Here is a 22,120-nt window from a genome sequence, read left to right on the forward strand (position 1 = left end):
AAACTCGGACACAACTGAAGTGACTTAGCACAACATTTGGAAAAAACCTTCTACTCATGGCTTTGTCTAAAGCAGGTCAAAAAGAATGTCACATACTGTTCAGGTGAGAGCATGAAAGACAGGCATTGAGAAATCACATTAAGAACTGGTTAGTTAGGCCAAGAAAATTTAATTTTCTTTTTGTCTATGAGGAGCTGTCAGTGTTAATATAAACTGCAGCATGTAATTTTTGAATTGGGATCATCACAATGCATTGTATTTTTATGATCTACATGAAAAGAATCTGTAATGGAAGTAATCCCTACCTCCAAAAAATGCAAGGCCTTGGGTCTGCATTAAATGGTATGATCCATGTTCATCTCAAAAAAAAAAAAAAGGCTCAGAATGTTTGCTTTCTTCACCTTAAGTTCAATCAGCATTCTTTCATATCATTCTTGATCTAAACAGATTAAAGTCAAACAATCAATAATGATGTAGTGATGAAAATAAATGTAATGCATATGAAAGAAAAGGAGAAATGGTTGGTTAGAAAAATAATATAACTGCTGGTGTGTAGGTTTGGTTTTTTTTTTTTTTTTTTTAATATTTATTTATGTATTGGGCTACATCCAGTCTTAGATGGCATGTAGGATCTAGTTCCCTGACCAGGGATTGAACCCAGGTCCCCTGAATTGGGAGTGTGGAGTCTTAGCCACTGGACCACCAGGGAAATCCCTGGTTTTTGTTTTTGTTTTTGTTTTCTGGTTTTTGTTTTTAACCACTCCATGCCACACATGAAATTCCCTATAACTGCTGCTTTGCATATTGCTTTCTAAGACTGCAGATTTGTTCACTCTAAGATCCAGGGGGAAAAAAAATCCCTAAAAATCTTAGCAGGGTCATTTTCTTTGTACAGGGCTGTTGCCCAAAGCAACAGCCCTTTACAAACCCAGATCTGGTCTTTAAAGTAGGGTTTTCTGCTATTAGTCTGCTCTTTGTATTTCTTTGGTGCAGACTTAGGTGGCCACTGGTTAAGTTCACAGATAGCGGACCGTGGATTGGAGCACAGTCTGGCTTGAACTGGTGCCCCCAGGAAGAACTTGGCGTTGAGCAGCCTTCCCAAGACGAACCGGCTGCTTTGGAAAAACAGAGAGAGGGAGAACAGGCCTGTTGCTGTTGACCAGGGGAAGAAGGACTTCAGGAAAATTCCCAGAAAACCTGAATGTGCTAGAAGATGTGGTCTGAAGCTGACCCAGTAAGATCTGGCAAAGGGATCTAGACTCTGTGTGTGTGTTGTGTGTGTGTGTGTGGTGACAGAGAGGGTGGCTGATTTGAAGCTGAGTTGGCAGCAGTGTTGATGAGCATATAAAACGTTATTTCCATTTGATTCAATTCAGTAAATATTTATTCTTATTCCACTGGATGCTCCCTATGTTGAGCTGCCAAAAATATAAAAGACCCCAAAGAGATAGTAGTTGTCAGGGCAATATGATACCCATGTTCACAGTTATAGGGCAAAGAAGATGATAGAATGACATAAAGGAGTTACAACAGAGGTTTACAAAATTGAGACCAAAAATCAATGAACATTTCCCATGTGACAAGGCCTTGAATGTAGACATATTCAGGCCATGATGTAAACAGGAGAAATCAAAGAGGATGACTCAAGGAAAGAGGAAGAAAAGTAGCAAAGGCAGAAACACAAAGCATGGTTTTTCTGGAGTGTCCCTTTCAGGGAAGGCCGTCTTGGGAATTAATTAATCAGTGACATTGATGTGGCGTTCCACAGGGCTTTGCAAACGTCCAACATCCAACGTCCTATGTTGAGAGGATTGGATTGAATAATTCAGGAAGCTGTTGTTGAATGTCACTGAGGCTTCTGGAATTGAGAAGTTATTCTTCGAAGAAAAATATGTCAGGAGTGTTAGAATGACTTGAAGAGGGAGACTTGTGGGCCAGAGACACCACATTGATGGGTCTAAAGATTATCTCGAGAGGTGGGCACCACAGGCTGGAGTCAGAGCAGTAATGATGGGCCCACAATGGTGATGCTTACTGGGCACACGCAGAGCACATGGAATGTGCTGATTAGGGCTGGGGGCTGGAAGAGACGTCAGCGGACTTGGAGGATGGCGGTGCCTGGGATTCTCAGGAAGGGGGCTGTGAGAAGTAGGCAACAAAATGGGGAGGTGTGAGCAAGGGCCAGTGGGCACCTCGGGAACAGATACCCAAAGGCCTGGGAGGAACGCAGACAGGGCCTGGGGAACACAGTGGAGACTTGTGATTCATCAGGACAGAATGGGGTTGAGCTTGGAGGCCGAGGAGGTCACCAAGGAAGATGGAACAGCAAGAGCCAAAAAGCAAACCTGGTAAAGACTCTCGAGGGATGTTTACTGGGACCTAAACTCTCCCCAGTTCTACATTTCACTGAGACTACATTTCAACTGAGAGTTGAGTGGCTCTCAATCAACTATTATCCAAGTCTCAGTTCAGTAGTCAGTGACCAAGAATATGAAAAGAATGGAATCCACTTAAATACATTTCCAAAGAGGGATTATAAAAGCAATGCCTTCTAACACACATGGCAACTTTTTCCTAAGGTGGAAGCCATCGCTCAAAGTTCTGTGTGACAAAGTATTGTCCAAAGACTGATGGCTTCAGACAATCATTTCTTCGTGGCACTTGTATCTCTCTGTCTGCCTTTTAGGAGTAAGAACAACTTTTCGAAAAGAGCGATTATATATGATGCACTGAGGATTGGAGCCAGAACCCTAAATTAGAAGTAGGATGATTTGAATTTGGGCCCTGACCTTGCCAATTCCTAGCCAATAAATAAACTCAACAAACATTTAGAGAAGGCACTCATACCACAGATAGGCTGGGCTTCAAAGTCGACAGGTACGGGGAAGACAGCGTGCAGTCAGAATTCCTCTGGAGGAAGGCCCTGGGAAGAAGCCACAGTCTCTCCATAATTCCAGCATGGCACATTCTCCGTTGAATCTGGGTCCAGAGAGTGACTTCTTACGAGCACCAGATGGACAGCTTGGCTTTAGCTGAGGAGCCGAGTCATGAGATCACACTGTCTCTTTAAGGTTGGTGAGCCCCGAAAACCAAGACCCCCTCGCGAGAATAAGCAGAATCCATCTGTGGACCCTAGACTCATTGTGTGGAATGGTGGGCAGGGAGGGATGACCATTTAAACTTACATACACTGTGTGTGTGCACATGTGTGTGTGTGAGAGAGACAGAGAGAGAGAATCTAGTTGAGTTTGCGAAGTTAAGTGGCTCTGAGGAGCCGGGACTCCATTGCTCGTTTGCCAGTCATTGTACAGGGAATAAGGAAAAAAGAAATTGGCAGATGCCGGTTCTTCCCTCGCAGGTCAGTCTCCCAGGGCCTCTCGGAACACAGACGCCAGCACCGCAAGACTCACAGTACATGGGATACAGGGGGATGGAGTCCATCGGAGCGAGCATCAGGAAAGGCTCTCTAGAGAATGTGACTCTAAGCTGAGTCTTTGAAGAAAAGCACAGGCCAATCAGAGGAGGGAGAGGGAGGCAGAGCCTTCTAGCGCCTCCTGGTGGAGGGGACCGGCAAGAGTCAAGGCAGGGAAGCTGAGCCCTTCGAAGGTCAAGGGGGCCACCCGGCAATGAGCCCCCTTCCAGCAGAAGGGCTGCGGTGTCATGCTTCGGTAACGGGGATCCATGCCTAGCATCTAAGGAGAGAGACATGGTCACAGGACCGATGTGCTTTTATCAAGGTCATTCCATCTCTGGAGGATGGATTAAAGCAGGCTGAGAACGGCATCAGGGGAAGTTGTTAGGAAAGGAAGTTAGACTATCGTCGGAGAGAGATAAGCAGAGAGGGGGTGATGGCACTGGACTTGGAAAGGGGGCCGACAGCCAGACCCCACTCATGGACCGTTCACTTGGTCCCTGGCAGGACCCAAGCCCCTGCCTCCGCTGCCAATAACCCTATGAATGGGCGCTGCCAGGTCAAGTTTCCCCCGTGACCTTCACGCTAGGGCCTCGCCCACGTCAAGCTGGGTCCAGCTCTCACCCTCGGTCCTTCGGGCCCAGCCACACTGGCTGCTTTTCTGGCTCCTGGACATGTGGAACCCGTGCTCACCTCGGGGTCTCTGCAAGCCCTCACCCCCCTACCGGGAACCCCCTACTCGTTCCCACGGCCCTCCTCACTTTGGGGCTGCAGTTCACATCTGCTTTCACCAAGAGGTTGGTCCCTTCCTGGGTCGGCCTGCTCATTTCCTTCATCGCGCTTGGAGTCTCTGATTATCTTATCAGTCTACTTTTTATTGTCTGTCTCCTACTTCTAGAATATTCCATGAAAGGAGGGGCCTTATCTGTTACTCACTGTTATATACTTGAAAGTAAAGGCGATAGTCGCTCAGTCGTGTCCGACTCTTTTGTGACCCCATGGCCTACAGCCCACCAGGCTCCTCTGTCCGTGGGATTCTCCAGGCAAGAACACTGGAGTGGGTAGGAAGAAGGGTAGGAGTCCCTTCTCCTGGGAATCTTCCTGACCCAGGGATAGAACCCAGGTTTTCTGCATTGCAGAGAGATTCTTTACCATCTGAGCCACCAGGGAAGCCTAGAATATACTTATTCACTATTACATTCAGACTCAGCACAGTGTCCAAGTGCTCAGTACGGTGGGGAGAGGGATAAATTATGAGTTTGCAACTAACATAGACACACTCCCCTCCAGTCTTCGCTCAGTCTTGTTCAACTCTTTGCTACCTCATGGGACTGTAGCCCGCCAGGCTCCTCTCTCCATGGGATTCTCCGGGCAAGAATACTGGAGTGGGTTGTTGCCATTCCCTTTTCCAGGGGATCTTCCCAACCCAGGGATTGAATCTGGGTCTCCTGCATTGCAGGCAAATTCTTTCCCATCTGAGCCACCAAGGAAGCCCACAGACACACTGCTGCTGCTGCTGCTAAGTCGCTTCCGTCGTGTCCGGCTCTGTGCGACCCCAGGGACGGCAGCCCACCAGGCTCCTCCATCCCTGGGATTCTCCAGGCAAGAACACTGGAGTGGGTTGCCATTTCCTTCTCCAATGCATAAAATAGATAACCAGGACTCCTCTGCTGGTCCAGTGGCTAAGATTCCGTGCACCCATGCAGGGGGCCAGGGTTTGATCTCTGGTCAGGAAACTAGATTCTGAATGCCACAACTAAAGATCCCATGCGCCGCAACTACGGCCTGGGGCAACCAAATAAACAAATAAACATCTGAAAAGATAGAGAATCCATAAGGATCTGCTGTATAGCACAGTAAACTCTACTCGATATTTTGTAATAACTTTTAAGGGAAAATAATCTGAAAGGGATATATATATATATATATATGTATGTATGTATAAGTGACAGAGAAGACAATGGCACCCCACTCCATTGTTCTTGCCTGGAGAATCCCAGGGACGGGGGAGCCTGGTGGGCTGCCGTCTCTGGGGTCGCACAGAGTTGGACACGACTGAAGTGACTTAGCAATGTATAAGTGAATCACTTTGCTATATACCTGAAACTAATACAACATTGTAAACCAACTATATTTCAATAAAATAAATTTACTGAATGAATATCTATATTACAGGTGAAGAATATGATAATAATAACAGTAACAACAATAAAAAAAATGAACAGTCAAAATATGTGCTGGGCACTGGCCAAACTCATTGAAGCCTCACAGATCTGACATAAATATCATTATTTCCTCCATTTTACAGATGGGGGAACTGAGGCGCCCACATTTAGGTAACTTGTCCAGTTACCTGCCTTGTAAATGGCAGAGCAGTCGGTCTGGCTCCCGGGTCCAGCCTCAACATCTATGCTACACGGCTACTCTGATGACTCCCCGAGCTGCTGCTGGGACTGTCAGGAATAAAAACCTTTCTTTTCTCCCAGGGGGGCCAGCTGTGAGAAACAAACACTTGGGGCTACTTTAGAGTCTCTCTGACACCATGTGGGGATGGAAAAACTGAAAAACATCAACTCAGAGACAGAGTGACCATCTCAGACCAAACTGGGACTTTCCTGGCTTTAGCATAGAAAGTCCCATGCCCAAGATGCTCCCTCAGACTTGGGCACACAGGGACAACTGGTCACCTTACAGAGAGGTCTCTGGTGTATGAGTCCTAAATACACTGTCCAAGCCTTGGTCTAGCTTTACTTGGAGGCCCTCCTTGGACACCTCAGTTCTATTGACGTGATCCGGTAAGTCCTGCTGTGTTTGTTTAAGCAACTTTGAGTTACATTTCTGTCACATGCACTTCAAAGAGTCAAAACACACACCCAAAGAAAGTCCACATATAAATAAAACTCAAAGTCAAAAAAGCAAAATAAATCAAAGTAAGAAACACGCCATTTTTAGGACTGAAAAATGAGGAAATGTGGTCATTTCTGAGGTTGAGGTAATCTATTTGACAAAGGGGCTCAAAAAAAAAAAAAGTATACAAAATGGAAAGAGGAAAAGGCAAATGAAAACATTCTAATGGAAGAAAAGCCTCATGGCATGAGAAAGGTCAGAGGAATGATGAGCAAAAATCCAAAAGAACAGGGAGGGGGTGGAAAAGGAGCTGAAGCCAAAGCATGGAGCAGTTCTGCCTTTTCTTTTTCTCTTAAACTATTCTAAGCCTGTTTTGTTTTGGTTTTTTTTTTGGCTGCGACACGCAGGTTCCTTAGCTGTGGTGCACAGGATCTTCATTTCCAGACCAGGGATCGAACCCATGGCCCCTGCACCGTAAGGCAGGGTCTTAGCCACTGGATCGCTGCTGCTGCTGCTGCTGCTAAGTTGCTTCAGTCGTGTCCGACTCTGTGCGACCCCATAGATGGCAGCCCACCAGGCTCCCCCGTCCCTGGGCGCTAGGGAAGTCTAGTTTTAGGTTTTCGTTAGATCCACTGTAAGGTGGGGCAAGACAACTGAGCTTCTTGTGGAAGGGACTGTGACCAGCAGTGGCTTCTGCAGATACTCAACAACCACATAAGACTTAAAACGTCTCAACGGTCTCTGGCACTCCGCCCTGGGGCAGACAAACCAAAGATAATGCTAAGGAATACCCAGAATAACCAGAAAAAGCTTTTCTTCAGGTGACGGCAGTGATAACAAAGACTGGAGAAGTTGGGAAACATCAGCATGAACCAGAATTCATACCGGGGGCACAGGTTAGAGCCTCAGGCTCACCCTAAACCCCTCGCTCTACAGCATGAGTCAGAGAAATGCGTGCTCCTGAAGGGTTTCCTTTGAGAATGTGGCCAGAAGGTAGAAATCTAGATAATCCATCTGTACACAGCCCCACAGGATGGAATGAGAGCCACTCTTGCTGGCCTCCCCCAAAGAAGGATGTGAGACCAGGCTCCCCTGGGACTCTCTCTGGCCTGGCCAGCACCATTTCCCATTCTAACACAGTTGGAGAAAACCTAAGTGTTGGAAACCAAGAAGGAATTCATTGTCTCAATAGAAAGACAACATGAAAAAAAAAAAAGCAGTGTGAGGATATGCAACTCAGTCCTACCTCAATGAATATACTTTCACAGAGTCACTCATCTTAAACTGTTCTGCTTTAGTCTTCTGATACCATTCAGGAACAGGATCCTAGTGATGTTCATGGTCTTAGTCCTTTTTAGGTGTTTCAGGGAGCACAATATGCCTATGCAGGGTCTTTCTAACACAAACACTTTAGGATATTTAGCGGGACTTCCCTGGTGGTCCGGTGGCTAAGACTGTTCTTCACTTTCAATGCAGGGCGCCCAGGTTCGATCCCTGGTCAGGGAACTAGAGCCAACCTGCCACAAGTAAGAGTTCGAAAGCCACAACTAAAGATCCCAAGGGTCGCCACTAAGACCTGGCACAGCCAAGGAGGTAAATAAATAGCTACCTAAAAAAAGATCTTTTAGGGTGTTTAGGACAGACAGAAGGGAACTTTGAGGGAGGCAAGGAAAAGCACCATCTGAACTTGGAGAAGGATGTTTATGCTGTTTATCAAAGGACTTTTCCCTTTGAAACTGACATGGAGAAGGGAAGAGCTGATATGGTCAAAGGGTGCCTGATAATTAAGAACCAGGCTCCCGCACTCTATCCTAAATCACAGAGAACGCTCAAGTGGAAAACCACTGGAGCGACTGGAGCACTGGCATCGCCTTTGAAGAAGGGGGCGTCCAGCACTTGGGCCAGAGCACGTGACGGCTTACTTTCTTTGGCACCTGTGATTCGGGAAGGGCCCACCTATGGGCAGGATATCCTCCTGCCGGCTCCCTGAACCGGGATACCACCCGGAATGGAAGAGAGGAAGGCAGCAAGCCCCTGGGAAGTGGCACATTATTCTGAAAGGCATCCCTTGAAGAATCAGATCACTGAGGGTCCTCATAGTGAAGCTCTCACCTCCAGTTTCCTGCAGGGGTGATGACGTGCACTTGCCAAGGCTAAGGGGCAGCAAGACTGAGGGAGTCTAGACTCACCAGTATCTCGGCCTTTCTACAAGTTCTCAACAGCTCCCTGCTATGTGTTTATGTGGTTCTGAGTATTGTGCCCTCTGCAAAAAAAAAAAAGGCATATATAGGAACAAAAAAAAAAGGTCTTGCCTATTGGGTCTTTTATTTTGTAGCTGGGGAGATAGGAGGTTCCAAGATATGACTTTTGTGGAAAATCCCTTGGACAGAAGAGCCTGGCAGGCTACAGTCCACGGAGTCACAAGAGTTAGACACGGCTTAGTGGCTAAACCACCACCACTACCATCCAGTCACCAAGAGAGGGCAGAAGGCAGGGAGCTACCCCACGAATCTACAGCAAAAATGGTCTTGTATCCCGAGCCTGTCGAGGTATATCATTCTCAGCCTCCTGCCTTCATTTCACCAGGGCTGGAAAGGAGAGGGGGACTAAGGGGAAAAAAAAGGGGCGGGAGAAGGGCGGTGAAAGATTATTTTTTCCTTGATTTTCTTAAGTTGATTTGACATTGGTAAGACTAACCATCCTTCTGCTAAGCAAACACAGACATTTAACACTAACCCAAACCCATGTTTTTCCTACAATTTAGGCTTTTGTGAAGTTACAGCTGCCTTCATCTCAGCATGATATCTCCGGAACCACGTGGCTAGAATCAAACCATTATAAATCTCAAGGGGATAGTGAAAACACAAAGGGAATAAATATTTAAATATGAAAACCAGGCCTCTCAGTACCTAATGTTCCCCACTCAAGATGGAAACAACATGTAAAAGGTGACAAGGCGGAGGCCCTGGAAGAGGGAGGCCCTGGAAGTGGGAGGTCCGGACACGGAGTGTGCACTGATGGGAGCGAGCCCTGTTCCCCAGCCAGTCACCCTGGGACTCAGAGACCAAACACGGCGTTTTCCAGAGAATGCTGGCATGTTTATCGCCCAGCAGGCCCTGCCCTGCAGCCTAAGAGCATCTACCAGCGTTTCCAACTTGGCAGCCCCCCAAAAACCAGAACAATGATTGCTTTTCTCTAGCTATAATAATGCTGTCAAGTTCATCAGAGATCCATTTTGTATTTTTCAGTGAGTGCAAAGCATGCTGTTTCCTTCAGAAGAAATCCTATCATGTTTTATTTAGTTTTAAAAATCAATGGTCTGGTCCATTAGCACAGGTAGAACTGCTCTGATGAGAAAGGAAAAAGCTTCTCCTGGAATCTCATTATTTATCTGAAGTTAGAAATAAATATATTTTTAAAATGATGTGGTACATGCATGAGTCCAAATATTTCTCTGCCCACTGGGTCTTAGGGAGACAGCTGTGGCACCGCAGTAAAGCCTCATGCTTTGCCATTCATTCATTCATTTTTTTATTGAGCATTTACCGTGTGTTCTTTGCATAGAGGATACAGCAGGTAACAAAATAGAAAATGACCTGCTTCATGGAGCTAATGCGAAGAAGGCCAAAAACAAACGCATTCAAAAAAGTAGATTTAATAATTCCAGAAGATGATAAAAATCTCTGAAGGAAAAGAGAGGGATGATCAGTTCAGCTTCTCAGAGTTGATGACATCTGGCTGATAAGGGGGAATCTACGAATGGGCAGGGGAGTGGCCAAGCCAATGGCCCTGGGGTTACAGCAAGTCTGACAAATCTGGGGAGAAGAAAATCACCAGCGGGGATGGGGTGCAATTCATCCTGACTTCGGTAAAGATTTAATAAGATGCTAAATGCAAGAGAACAAGACCAACTGCAGATCAATACCACCAATGTTTGGCTTGGTTAGACTACTGAATTGTCACCTAAAGAACATCAATTCTTTCAGGGTTTAGAAAGAATTCAGGTGAAAACCACATACTTCAGCTTTTATCTCCTAATCAAAAAGGTGCAGGCTCTCAAAAAGCCCTTTCAAGTACAGAATGTCGCCTTCACGTGAAGTAGGGAATCCCACATACCTGGAATCCTATTGAGCGTCACCCAGAAATGTTCATCCGGACTGAAGGTGTCTTTGGACCACTGGAGCAAGTCAAGGGCCCGTGGGTCGTGGAGAACAAAGTTGGTAAACTCTCTGGACAGGGCCACATAGGCAGAGCCAAAGTAGATGGTGAGATTGTGGGGAGGAGGCGGCTTCAAGGCTGTGGTTCTTATCACATAGGAAAGCTCTTTGCCCTAGGTGCTCCCGGTGGACATACTTAGTCCGCCCAACTGCGTGAGCTGGGGGCAGCACCCCGGGGGTGATGTTTTTCCCTTTAAATCCCTTCAGATACTGAACGATCTCCCTGTTGGTTTTCAGGGGGAAATCTTGCCCACAGGTGTTGAGGGCGTATTTCCAGGGAACCTCCGAGGCTGCAAGATCTTTCATGCAGTTCAGGTCAGCCTGGAGCCTGGAAATCCCACCATAGACCACGGGCTCCATCTTGGAAGCCAGAAAAGCATTTGGGAAGCAGCTCAGTAACTGCTCCACTGAGTCTTTAAATTCAACTGTCGCTTTCTCATCCACATGAACACAGTAGACATTCTGAGGCATGTAAATAGCCCTGAAGAGCCTCGCAAAGGTGTCGAAGTTGTGATGGATGACCATGATATATGCCAAACGAAACTCGGCTTCTTCCTTTGATAAGGGTGCCGTGATGTAGTGGCTTTGGGTCAGGTACGCCTCGCAGGAAGACTTCTCATACATCATGAGTTTGTTTCTCCAAAGTAACGGTGTTTTGTCTTTGATAAGGGATGTGCAAACCTGAGTCAGCACCCAAGTGTCTGAGTTATTTAGCCTCTGGAAGCCTTGCTCTCCCCCAAAGTTGAACACACAAAACACGATGAAAACGATGACACAAGAGACAGAAATGATGAAGAGGGAACGCATCGGTGAAGGCATGCCTCCAAGAGGAGTTGAGGGTTCAAAGACCGTCAAGATCGGTTAAGTCCTCTCCCAAACTTACTTTTTCCCTCTGGGTTCTTAGCTTGGTGCATACTCCGGGCATTCCTGCCCTGAAGGGAGGGCTGGTGAATTTCCCGGGTTTCCACGCGGGAGTCCAGCCGCTGGCGCTCTCCCCAGGGTGATAGTAGCGACGGATCCCGCCCCGGCCTCTGCCTCCCAAGCCGCCTTTGTCTACAACCCGCAGCAGGTTCTTTAAGCCCAGCCTCTTCCCTTTCCAGCGGCTTCCCGGCTCGCCGTAGCTGCCGGTTTCACTACAACTCCGGTCATTCTTTCCCCCCACCCCTCCCACGCCGCCTGAGGCTTTAGTTTCTCACGTCTCTTTTCTTCCATTTCACAAGGTTTTTCTCTCCCCGACCCCCTCCCCCTTGCGGCGGTCATTCGGAGAATGAGTAAGCGTCAAAAGTCGAAATGGGGGGATGCATTAAAAAAAAAAAAGTCGAAATGATGCGCTTCGCATGCCATTTCCTGCTAGTCACCCCACAGGCTGCGACACTCACCCCAGCTTGTTTCCCGTGACCGGGAGGGTCCCTCGACCCTCCCAGCACAATCCTGGGTGTACCCGGTAGCCTCCATTCTCAAATATGCCGCGTCAGGGTGGGGTGGATGGGAATGCAGCAACAAGGTCCCAAAGAAAGCCTCATCCAACCGGCTCGACGGTACCGCGGGGGCCCCCGCCCTTCTCTTTTCCAAATCGGGCGCTGAAAGGAGTTCCTGTCCTAGGGGATCTGAAAGTGTAGGGTTGGTTCCCTGTCCTGTGACTCAGATCAGGGTGCAGTCCCTGTCCTCCCCCTTTGCTGCTTATCCTAGGGCTGAGACAGGGCGGGACCCCCTGGGGTCCTCCCTGGTACAAAGCCTCTCCCTGACCCCTACTTCTTGTTTGTAGGAAATAGGCTTTCTTCAGCCTCCTTGACCTTACCTGCATTCCAAAGGGCAGATTCAAACAGTTGCTAATCAGGGGATATGCAGATGACACCACCCTTATGGCAGAAAGTGCTGCTGCTGCTGATAAGTCGATTCAGTCGTGTCTGACTCGGAGAGGAACCAAAAAGCCTCTTGATGAAAGTGAAAGAGGAGAGTGAAAAAGTTGGCTTAAAGCTCAACATTCAGAAAACGAAGATCATGGCATCTGGTCCCATCACTTCATGGGAAATAGATGGGGAAACAGTGGAAACAGTGTCAGACTTTTATTTTTTGGGGCTCCAAAATCACCGCAGATGGTGACTGCAGCCATGAAATTAAAAGACGCTTACTCCTTGGAAGGAAAGTTATGACCAACCTAGATAGCATATTCAAAAGCAGAGACATTACTTTGCCAACAAAGGTCTGTCTAGTCAAGGCTATGGTTTTTCCAGTGGTCATGTATGGATGTGAGAGTTGGACTGTGAAGAAAGGTGAACGCCGATGAATTGATGCTTTTGAACTGTGGTGTTGGAGAAGACTCTTGAGAGTCCCTTGGACTGCAAGGAGATCCAACCAGTCCATCCTAAAGGAGATCAGCCCTGGGTGTTCAGTGGAAGTACTGATGCTAAAGCTGAAACTCCAGTACTTTGGCCACCTCATGCGAAGAGTTGACTCATTGGAGAAGACCCTGATGCTGAGAGGGATTGGGGGCAGGAGGAGAAGGGGACGACAGAGGATGAAATGGTTGGATGGCATCACTGACTTGATGGGCGTGAGTTTGAGTGAACTCCGGGAGTCGGTGATGGACAGGGAGGCCTGGCGTGCTGTGATTCATGGGGTCGCAAAGAGTCAGACTCGACTGAGTGACTGAACTGAACTGAATCAGGAGAGAGAGGGGAAGGGCGTGCAGACACAAGTGGAGAAGAGCCCAGAAACAGAAGTACAGCCTTGGGGCAAGGTCCTGGTTCCACTTCAGGGCATACAGTGAACAGTGTCTTTATTTTATCTTCAGAATCCAGGGCCCCTCCCAGGTAGAGGATGATAACTTCAGATTGAGCAAAGAGCCCTGCTACCTCAGTTCAGTTCAGTCGCTCTTTGTGATTCCATGGACTGCAGCACGCCAGGCCTCCCTGTCCATCACCACTTCCCATGCCCATCGAGTCAGTGATGCCATCCAGCCATCTCATCCTCTGTCGTCCCCTTCTCCCACCTTCAATCTTTCCCAGCATCAGGGTCTTTTCCAGTGAGTCAGTTCTTCGCATCAGATGGCCAAAGGATTGGAGCTTCAGCTTCAGCATCAGTCTTTCCAATGAATATTCAGGACTGATTTCCTCTAAGATGGACTGGTGGGATCTCCTTGCAGTCCTAGGGACTCTCAAGAGTCTTCTCCAACACCACATATCAAAAGCATCAACTCTTTGGCGCTCAGCTTTCCAGTCAGTGAGAGCAAAGTCACATACCTTGCAGCCCTCATCCCAAAAATTTTCTTAAAAACTATTCCCCCAAACCGTTGGGGAGTTCAGGGTTTTAGAGCATACACCACTCATCCTCTTTGCCTTGTACCTTTACAACGAAAAGTGAAAGTGAAAGACACTTGGTCGCGTCTGACACTTTGCGACCTCGTGGACTATAACACGCCAGGCTCCTCCATCCATAGAATTTTCCAGGCAAGAATACTGGACTGGGTGGCCATTTCTTTTTTCATGCAGATCAACATATGTTCTTTACGATGACTTCCCATGCACTACTGCCTGCCTTCCCATTTCCCCTTACCTTTGAAAGTAACTCTCTGAGCCTTCATTCTGTAGCAGTAACGCACCATGAAGACAGCCCCCACCTCACCCGATGAAGAAAAAAATGTCTTTTAATGCCCTTTCCCTGCTCCCTTTTGACAAGTCTCTACTCTGCTATTAATAAAATTAATACAGCAATATGCTGATTTTTTTTGCTTTCAGCAGAGGCAGGAAAAGCAAGGTTAATCTCCATGACTCTGTACTCCAACTGAATAACTCATCACTTCCTGAACCATGGCAGGTTTTCCTTCTACATTTTATTGCTCACATTTTTCATTCTTCCAGCTCATACATTATTTTTCTCCCTCCCTTACTAAATTCTCCTCATCCTCTAAGATCTATCACAAATAAACTCTGTATGGAACCCACCTTTGGATTTTTATGCAAAGTGGAAAAAGTAGATGGAGCCTTTAGCTGGACAGAGCAGATTAATCTAATTCTTAGTGTCCCCATAGTTCAAGATAATGGAAAATTCAATCCCAAGCTGCTTCCCTCCTCCTTCCAAATAATACCTTTAAATATCAGGCTATAATTTATTCTGTTTCAAAACAGCAGAGAGTAATTTCATTATCTAGTTTGGCAAAGCCTTTTCGGCTTAGAATGAATATTAAAATATTTTAAATATTTGCAGTTTGACAAAGTGTTCAGACACATGACTTAATGAGGCCACAAGAGTCTGTTTACATTATTATTTCCAACTGGCCAGCAAGAAAGGGATTCAGATTTCTACAGGCTTAGAGGGTAGACGTTAATAATATTACTCTATTGAGAAACACAGACGTTAGCCAATTAGGAACTTCCAGCATACTTCTTTGGTATTCAATCCGTTACTTAAAGCAGCATTGTATGAGTTTTGAAAATATAGCTGTCTTTCCTGTCTGCCCTTGGGTATTGAAAAATCCCTACAGGAGAACTTAAAAAAAAAAAAACCACTTGTAACGGCGAGAGACCACTGTTCGCTTTCCTTCCTGTGAGGCCATAAGACCTGCTTTTCCAGCACAGACACCAAGCATTTTTGTGTTTTTTTTTTGTTTGTTTCTTTGCTGCTGAGACTGAACAGCTCAGTCTTGCCTCCCTGCCCGTGACTGCAGGCAAGGGCAGGATCCACGCGTGCAGGCCCAGCAACCCCACCTTTGGCTCACTCTGGAAGCAGTTATGCCCGAACTAGACAATTAATCAGGCTAGACATGTTTGCCCTCCCCAGGGCCACCTTAAAACCTTGTTCTTTCTTCCATTCAGCAGCTTTTATTGTTTTCCGCATCATTTAAGAGTTTTTCCAGGAACCCTCCTACACTGATGACGGGAATGTAACTTGGTGCTGCCTCTATGGAGAATAGTATTCAGGTTCTTTAAGGAACTAAAAACAGAGTTACCATATGGTCTTGCAATTCCATTCTTGAGCAGATATCCAGAAAACACAACACCTCTGATTTGAAAAGACACACGCACCCTAATGTTCACTGCAGCACTATTTACAATAGAAGCAACATAAATGTCCACCGACAAAGGAATGGATAAAGAGGATGTGGTGCATCTACAATAGCGTGTTTCTGAGCCATGTGAAAGACTGAAACAGCGCCACTTGCAGCAATACAGACGGACATAGAGAAGATCATGGGGGCTTCCCAGGCAGCTTGGTGGTAAAGAATCATCCTTGCAGGAGACGCAAGAAATGGGGGTTTGATCCCTGGGCTGGGAAGATCCCCTGGAGTAGGAATGGCAACCTGCTTCAGGTTTTCTTGCTTGGAAAATTTCCATGGACAAAGAAGCCTAGCAGTCTATAGTCCATGGGGTTGCAAAGAGTTGGACATGACTGAGCAACTAAACACACACACACACACACACACACACAGATGATCATACTAAATGAAGTATGTCGAACAGAGAAAGATTAAAATCATCTTTCTATAAGTGATGTCACTTACAGGTGAAATTTAAAAGAAAAAGAATACAAATGAACTTATTTACAACACAGAAATATTCTCACAGACAAAGAAAACAAACATGGTTATCAAAGGAGAAAAGGGGGGTGGAGGGATACATTAGGAGTTTGGGATTAACATACACACACGAAAATGTAGATAACCAACAAGGACATACTGTACAACACAACAGCACAGGGGGCTATATTCAATATCTTGTAATAACCTATCATGGAAAAGAATCTGAAAAAGAATAGATAATACATGTTTAGGGATAATTGAATCACTTTGCTGTACGCGTGAAACATTGTAAGTCAACTACGTTTGTGTGCTAGTCGCTCAGTTGTGTCCGACTCTTTGCAACTCCATGGACTGTAGCCCACCAGGCTCCTCTGTCCATGGGATTCTCCAGGCAAGAATACTGGAGTGGGTCGCCATTCCCTTCTCCAGGGGATCTTCCCGACCCAGGGATCGAACCCACAGCTCCTGTGTCTCCCGCATTGCAGGCAGATTCTTAACCATCTGAGCCACCAGAGAAACCCTCAGTCAACTATATTCCAATTTTTAAAAAAGAAGAATTTTTCCAGTTTCGAAGCTGGTGGAGCATAGGTCCAAAATGAAGAGGGTATCCTTTTTGTGAAATGATAGAAGACTCCCAGTCTCAGTGAAATAAAGAAATAATCAAAGTTGAGGAGGAGAACTTCAGCACCCCTAGGCTTTCTGTGCGAGGAGGCAAGGTAGCACTTGCCTGATGCTGGGTGACCTACAGAAGGTGTGTTGAGGGAGCAGCGCCTGGAGTTTGCTGCCTGCCAGGCTGAGTCACATCCCTAGGGAGGTGGCTGCTGGTCATAAAAGGTCATAAAAGACCTTGCATATTATTGTTCTGAAAAACTTGGACATCACCTTTTGCCCAAGGAGCACCACCTAAGACGTTGAGTTGAGAAGCTCCCAGGCAACAAATGCCAACTGGAGGAAGAACAAGAGCAAAATAAATCATGGTGGAAAGTCAGCCCACAAATGCATAAGGCACTCGTTGGTAATAATAGTAGCATTACAGTGTTGCTGTTATTCAGCCCCTAAGTCATGTTCTACTCTTTGTGACCCCATGGACTACAGCACATCAGGCTTCCCTGTCCTTCATCATCTCCTGGAGTTTGCTCAGATTCACTTCCATTAAGCCCATTTGAACCAGTGAAGTTGTTCAGTCATGTCCGACTCTTGGCACCCCTATGGACTGTAGCCTATCAGGCTCCTCCATCCATGGAATTTTCCAGGCAAGAGTACTGGAGTGGGTTGCCATTTCCTTCTTCAGGGAATCTTCCCGACCCAGGGATAGAACCCAGGTCTCCTGCATTACAGGCAGACAGTTCACCATCTGAGCCACCAGGGACGCCCCTTGTGTCCGTTTACGTATAACTAAAGTAAAGCCTCTTAAACTACGAGGCAAGGGTGATAATGATGCTAAGTTAACTACGTTTCTTAGAAGAGAAGGAAATGCAGCAAGCTCTTACAGTTGAGGCTTTAGTCCTGCAGATATTCACAGGACATCAGATACTGTATTGTTTGAGTTTTTCTTAAATAAAGAAATAAAGATAAGGGAGGGATTTAAAGTCCCAAGGTCCGTGAGGAGTTAATAGACAGTGAATGAGTAGTCTCCTTTCTATTATTATTTTCCTGTTTTTCCACCTTGTGATGAGAAATATGTGCCTTATCTTCCCCAGGTGACTTATTTATATGTGTTGAATGTGTTGAATGAATGAATGGGTGAATAAATGAATGGAGTCCACATTCCCCACAGTTCCAGGTGCTCATGGGTAAATGTCCTTTAAACTAGAATTGGGAACAGAACAACGGGTATCTTTTTCTCTGACAAGCAAAAGCTCTGACCATGTTGACCGACCACAGAGATCAAATAACAGTAAAAAAACACAACTTTTAATCACTTTGGCAGGGGAACCATGCAAGATGTACTTTGTCTTGTGTTTCAAGGAAAGGTTATCCATTAACCCCTACAATTACTAACAGGGAATGGTGCAAAAATAAGGAAACCCGGGTACTGCTGAATTTTCTACCTTTAAAAAAGCAAAATGGCTGTCTGGGGAGGCCTTACAAATAGCTGTGAAAAGAAGAGAAGCAAAAAGCAAAGGAGAAAAGGAAAGATATAAACATCTGAATGCAGAGTTCCAAAGAATAGCAAGAAGAGATAAGAAAGCCTTCTTCAGCCATCAATGCAAAGAAATAGAGGAAAACAACAGAATGGGAAAGACTAGGGATCTCTTCAAGAAAATCAGAGATACCAAAGGAACATTTCGTGCAAAGATGGGCTCGATAAAGGACAGAAATGATATGGACCTAACAGAAGCAGAAGATATTAAGAAAAGATGGCAAGAATACACAGAAGAACTGTACAAAAAAGAGCTTCACGACCTAGATAATCACGATGGTGTGATCACTGACCTAGAGCCAGACATCCTGGAATGTGAAGTCAAGTGGGCCTTAGAAAGCATCACTACGAACAAAGTTAGTGGAGGTGATGGAATTCCAGTTGAGCTATTCCAAATTCTGAAAGATGATGCTGTGAAAGTGCTGCACTAAATATGCCAGCAAATTTGGAAAACAGCAGTGGCCACAGGACTGGAAAAGGTTAGTTTTCATTCCAATCCCAAAGAAAGGCAATGCCAAAGAATGCTCAAACTACCGCACAATTGCACTCATCTCACATGCTAGTAAAGTAATGCTCAAAATTCTCCAAGCCAGGCTTCAGCAATATGTGAACTGTGAACTTCCTGATGTTCAAGCTGCTTTTAGAAAAGGCATAGGAACCAGAGATCAAATTGCCAACATCCACTGGATCATGGAAAAAGCAAGAGTTCCAGAAAAACATCAATTTATGCTTTATTGACTATGCCAAAGCCTTTGACTATGTGGATCACAATAAACTGGAAAATTCTGAAAGAGATGGGAATACCAGACCACCTGATCTGCCTCTTGAGAAATTTGTATGCAGGTCAGGAAGCAACAGTTAGAAGTGGACATGGAACAACAGATTGGTTCCAAATAGGAAAAGGAGTTCGTCAAGGCTGTATATTGTCACCCTGTTTATTTAACTTATATGCAGAGTACATCATGAGAAACACTGGGCTGGAAGAAGCACAAGCTGGAATCAAGATTGCTGGGAGAAATATCAATAACCTCAGATATGCAGATGATACCACCCTTATGGCAGAAAGTGAAGAAGAACTCAAAAGCCTCTTGATGAAAGTGAAAGTGGAGAGTGAAAAAGTTGGCTTAAAGTTCAACATTCAGAAAACGAAGATCATGGCATCTGGTCCCATCACTTCATGGGAAATAGATGGGGAAACAGTGTAAACAGTGTCAGACTTTATTTTTCGGGGCTCCAAAATCACTGCAGATGGTGACTGCAGCCATGAAATTAAAAGATGCTTACTCCTTGGCAGGAAAGTTATGACCAACCTAGATAGCATATTCAAAAGCAGAGACATTACATTGCCAACAAAGGTCCGTCTAGTCAAGGCTATGGTTTTTCCTGTGGTCATGTATTGATGTGAGAGTTGGACTGTGAAGAAGGCTGAGCGCTGAAAAATTGATGCTTTTGAACTGTAGTGTTGGAGAAGACTCTTGAGAGTCCCTTGGATTGCGAGGAGATCCAACCAGTCCATTCTAAAGGAGATCAGCCCTGGGATTTCTTTGGAAGGAATGATACTAAAGCTGAAGCTCCAGTACTTTGGCCACCTCATGCGAAGAGTTGACTCATTGGAAAAGACTCTGATGCTGGGAGGGATTGGGGGCAGGAGGAGAAGGGGACGACAGAGGATGAGACGGCTGGATGGCATCACTGACTCGATGGGTGTGAGTCTGAGTGAACTCCGGGAGTTGGTGATGGACAGGGAAGCCTGGTGTGCTGCGATTCATGGGGTCGCAAAGAGTCGGACACGACTGAGCGACTGATCTGATCTGATCTGATCTGATTATGTGATCTTAGGCTCCCACTGGCTTCTTCTTTAAAAACGATGTTCTTGGAACTTCCCTGGTGACCTGGAGCTAAAACTCTGTTCTCCCAGTGCAGGGCCAATCCCTATCAGGTAACTGGACCCCTCATGCCGAAACTAGGACCTGGCGTAGCCACATCAATATTTTAAAAAATAATAATAACTTAAAAATAAATAAAAAGGATGTTCTCCATGATCCCTTCCAGATTTTTAAAAATAGTTTTATTTTTCATTTTTATTCTTTCAATTTTTGGCTGTGCCACATGGCATGTGGGATCTTAGTTCCCCAACCAGGACTCGAATGCCAGTCCTTGCATTGGAAGTGTGGGGTCTCAACCACTAGACCGCCAGGGAAGTCTCCCTTTCCAGCTTTTAAAATGAAGTACAGTTTAGCATGATGTAAGGGGAATCGCTAAGCAACAGTGATGGGATCCAGGAAGTATGAGGTGTGGCCTCTGACCTATAGGGAAGTGTATCTTTAGTAGGATTAAAATGCGTACAGCTGGAAAGACAACCAACAAAACAGGAAAGACCATGGATTAGTTCCAAACAAGAAGGTGTCTGATAAATGTGACAGGAACTCAGAAGAGAAACAAACAACTCCCTTGGAGCTGGGATGGTTCGCAAGAGCTTCCAATGGTGAGATTCAGACAGAACAAGGAGAACGCATTCCAGTTGGGGAAATTACAAGAGTGAGCACCAACACCAAAACAAGAAAGCCTCATGTGCAGAAATTTCCCAGGGAGAGTTGTAAATCTAGAATTTCTTTGACAGGGCAGCAGATAAAAACCTTCAAGTCAGTGAACTGAGACCTCAAAGAACCGGTCGTGTTTAAAGGGTGAGTGCAAGAGAGCAAGGACTTTCACCTCCCGTTTCGCTCACAACCCAGCAGCTCCACCAGGGCCCGACACGACACGCAGTGTGTTCGATGCTTGTCAGACGGGTCCAAAATCATCTGGGCGTTTGAAAGCACAATTTTCAGCTCAGGAAGAAGGCATGTTGAAGCTTACATTTGCCCACTGTTTTAATTTATATATCAGAACAGCAAAGGCTAGAAGAGTCGTTTCTGATGTTTTTTTTTTTTTTCTTTCAGGCCGATTTCTAGCTATTCGGAGGTGTCATTTTACTGTACAAATAGTGTTTTTTCTCTCTTCCCCCACAGCACATGCCTGTTCGAAGATCTAGCTATAAGTATACCACATCAGCACTGAATTTTAGTCACTTCCTTATGCATCTTTCCTTGGTTTAATTGCATGGACTAATGCAAACTTCATTATACTTTCATAATTTTTCTGGGACCTGTTTTTCCTTTCACAGTTAACAGTTATCCTGGAGTTGGGAAAGAAATGAAGGGGACGGAGGCTTGAGCAAAAACACTCAATTCATACTGGTAAATCAGCCGAAGGGTCACTGGAAAGGAAGGGGTCTGATGAAGTTGCTGGCATGGCACGGAGGTGCAAAGTCATATCAGCAGAAAAGGTTAGGTAAGTGAGATGAGATGCTATCATTTCTCAGACTCACTGATGGCTGTTCTTCAGCAGGTCATTTGTGTGTGGTTTTTATTACTCTTGAAGCAGGTCAAGTGACTCAGGGATTCATTCCTTAATTACAAAATATATAGATTAATTTTCTTCTCTTGGAACTAAGAGTATCTCATGAAAAAGCAGAGAACAGTGACAGTCCATTTCACTTTGGACAGTCAGTCAAGCAATTCTGTTCTGAGTAGCCAGATGTTTTGTAAACGAAGCCTTTTGTTTGTCTATGTATCTATGCAGTGTTTTTTTTTTTTTTTAAACCATGCCACAAGGCATGTGGGATCTTAGTTCCCCCACCAGGGATCAAACCTGTGCCCTGCGCAGTGGAGTCACAAAGTCTTAGCCCCTGGACAGCCAGGGAAGTCCGTATCTGTGATGGTCATGATGCTAAAGAGAAGGACGAAGACATTTTCCAAGCACATCTTTAAAACAACAATTTCTCCCAGAACTGAGAGCCCTCCGAGGGAGCTCACTGGGGAAAATCCACCTTCTCTGGGGACCCAATCATTTTACTTTCTATACTGTTCATCTAATTAACAGTAGCAGAGGTTGTTGTTTAGATCACAGAACCCAAATCATGATTTCAAACTCTTGCCTCAAAG

General features: G+C 45.6%; 1 protein-coding gene across 2 annotated transcripts in view; it reads right to left on the reverse strand.

The window, feature by feature from the left end:
* The window catches only part of GCNT2 (glucosaminyl (N-acetyl) transferase 2, I-branching enzyme (I blood group)), a 95,321-nt gene that overhangs the window by 50,542 nt on the left and 22,659 nt on the right, over window positions 1–22,120 (reverse strand). The window contains 2 exon segments of one of the 2 annotated variants that reach the window (NM_001435142.1): window positions 10,376–10,590; window positions 10,592–11,657. The exons of the other annotated variant lie outside the window; for it this stretch is intronic. Of the exon segments in view, the coding sequence (NP_001422071.1) occupies window positions 10,376–10,590; window positions 10,592–11,295 (919 nt within the window). The 5' untranslated portion in view covers window positions 11,296–11,657. 2 annotated transcript variants of the gene reach the window in all.

Source organism: Bos taurus, chromosome 23 (genome assembly GCF_002263795.3).
Source record: "Bos taurus isolate L1 Dominette 01449 registration number 42190680 breed Hereford chromosome 23, ARS-UCD2.0, whole genome shotgun sequence".
Taxonomy (NCBI): Eukaryota; Metazoa; Chordata; class Mammalia; order Artiodactyla; family Bovidae; genus Bos; species Bos taurus.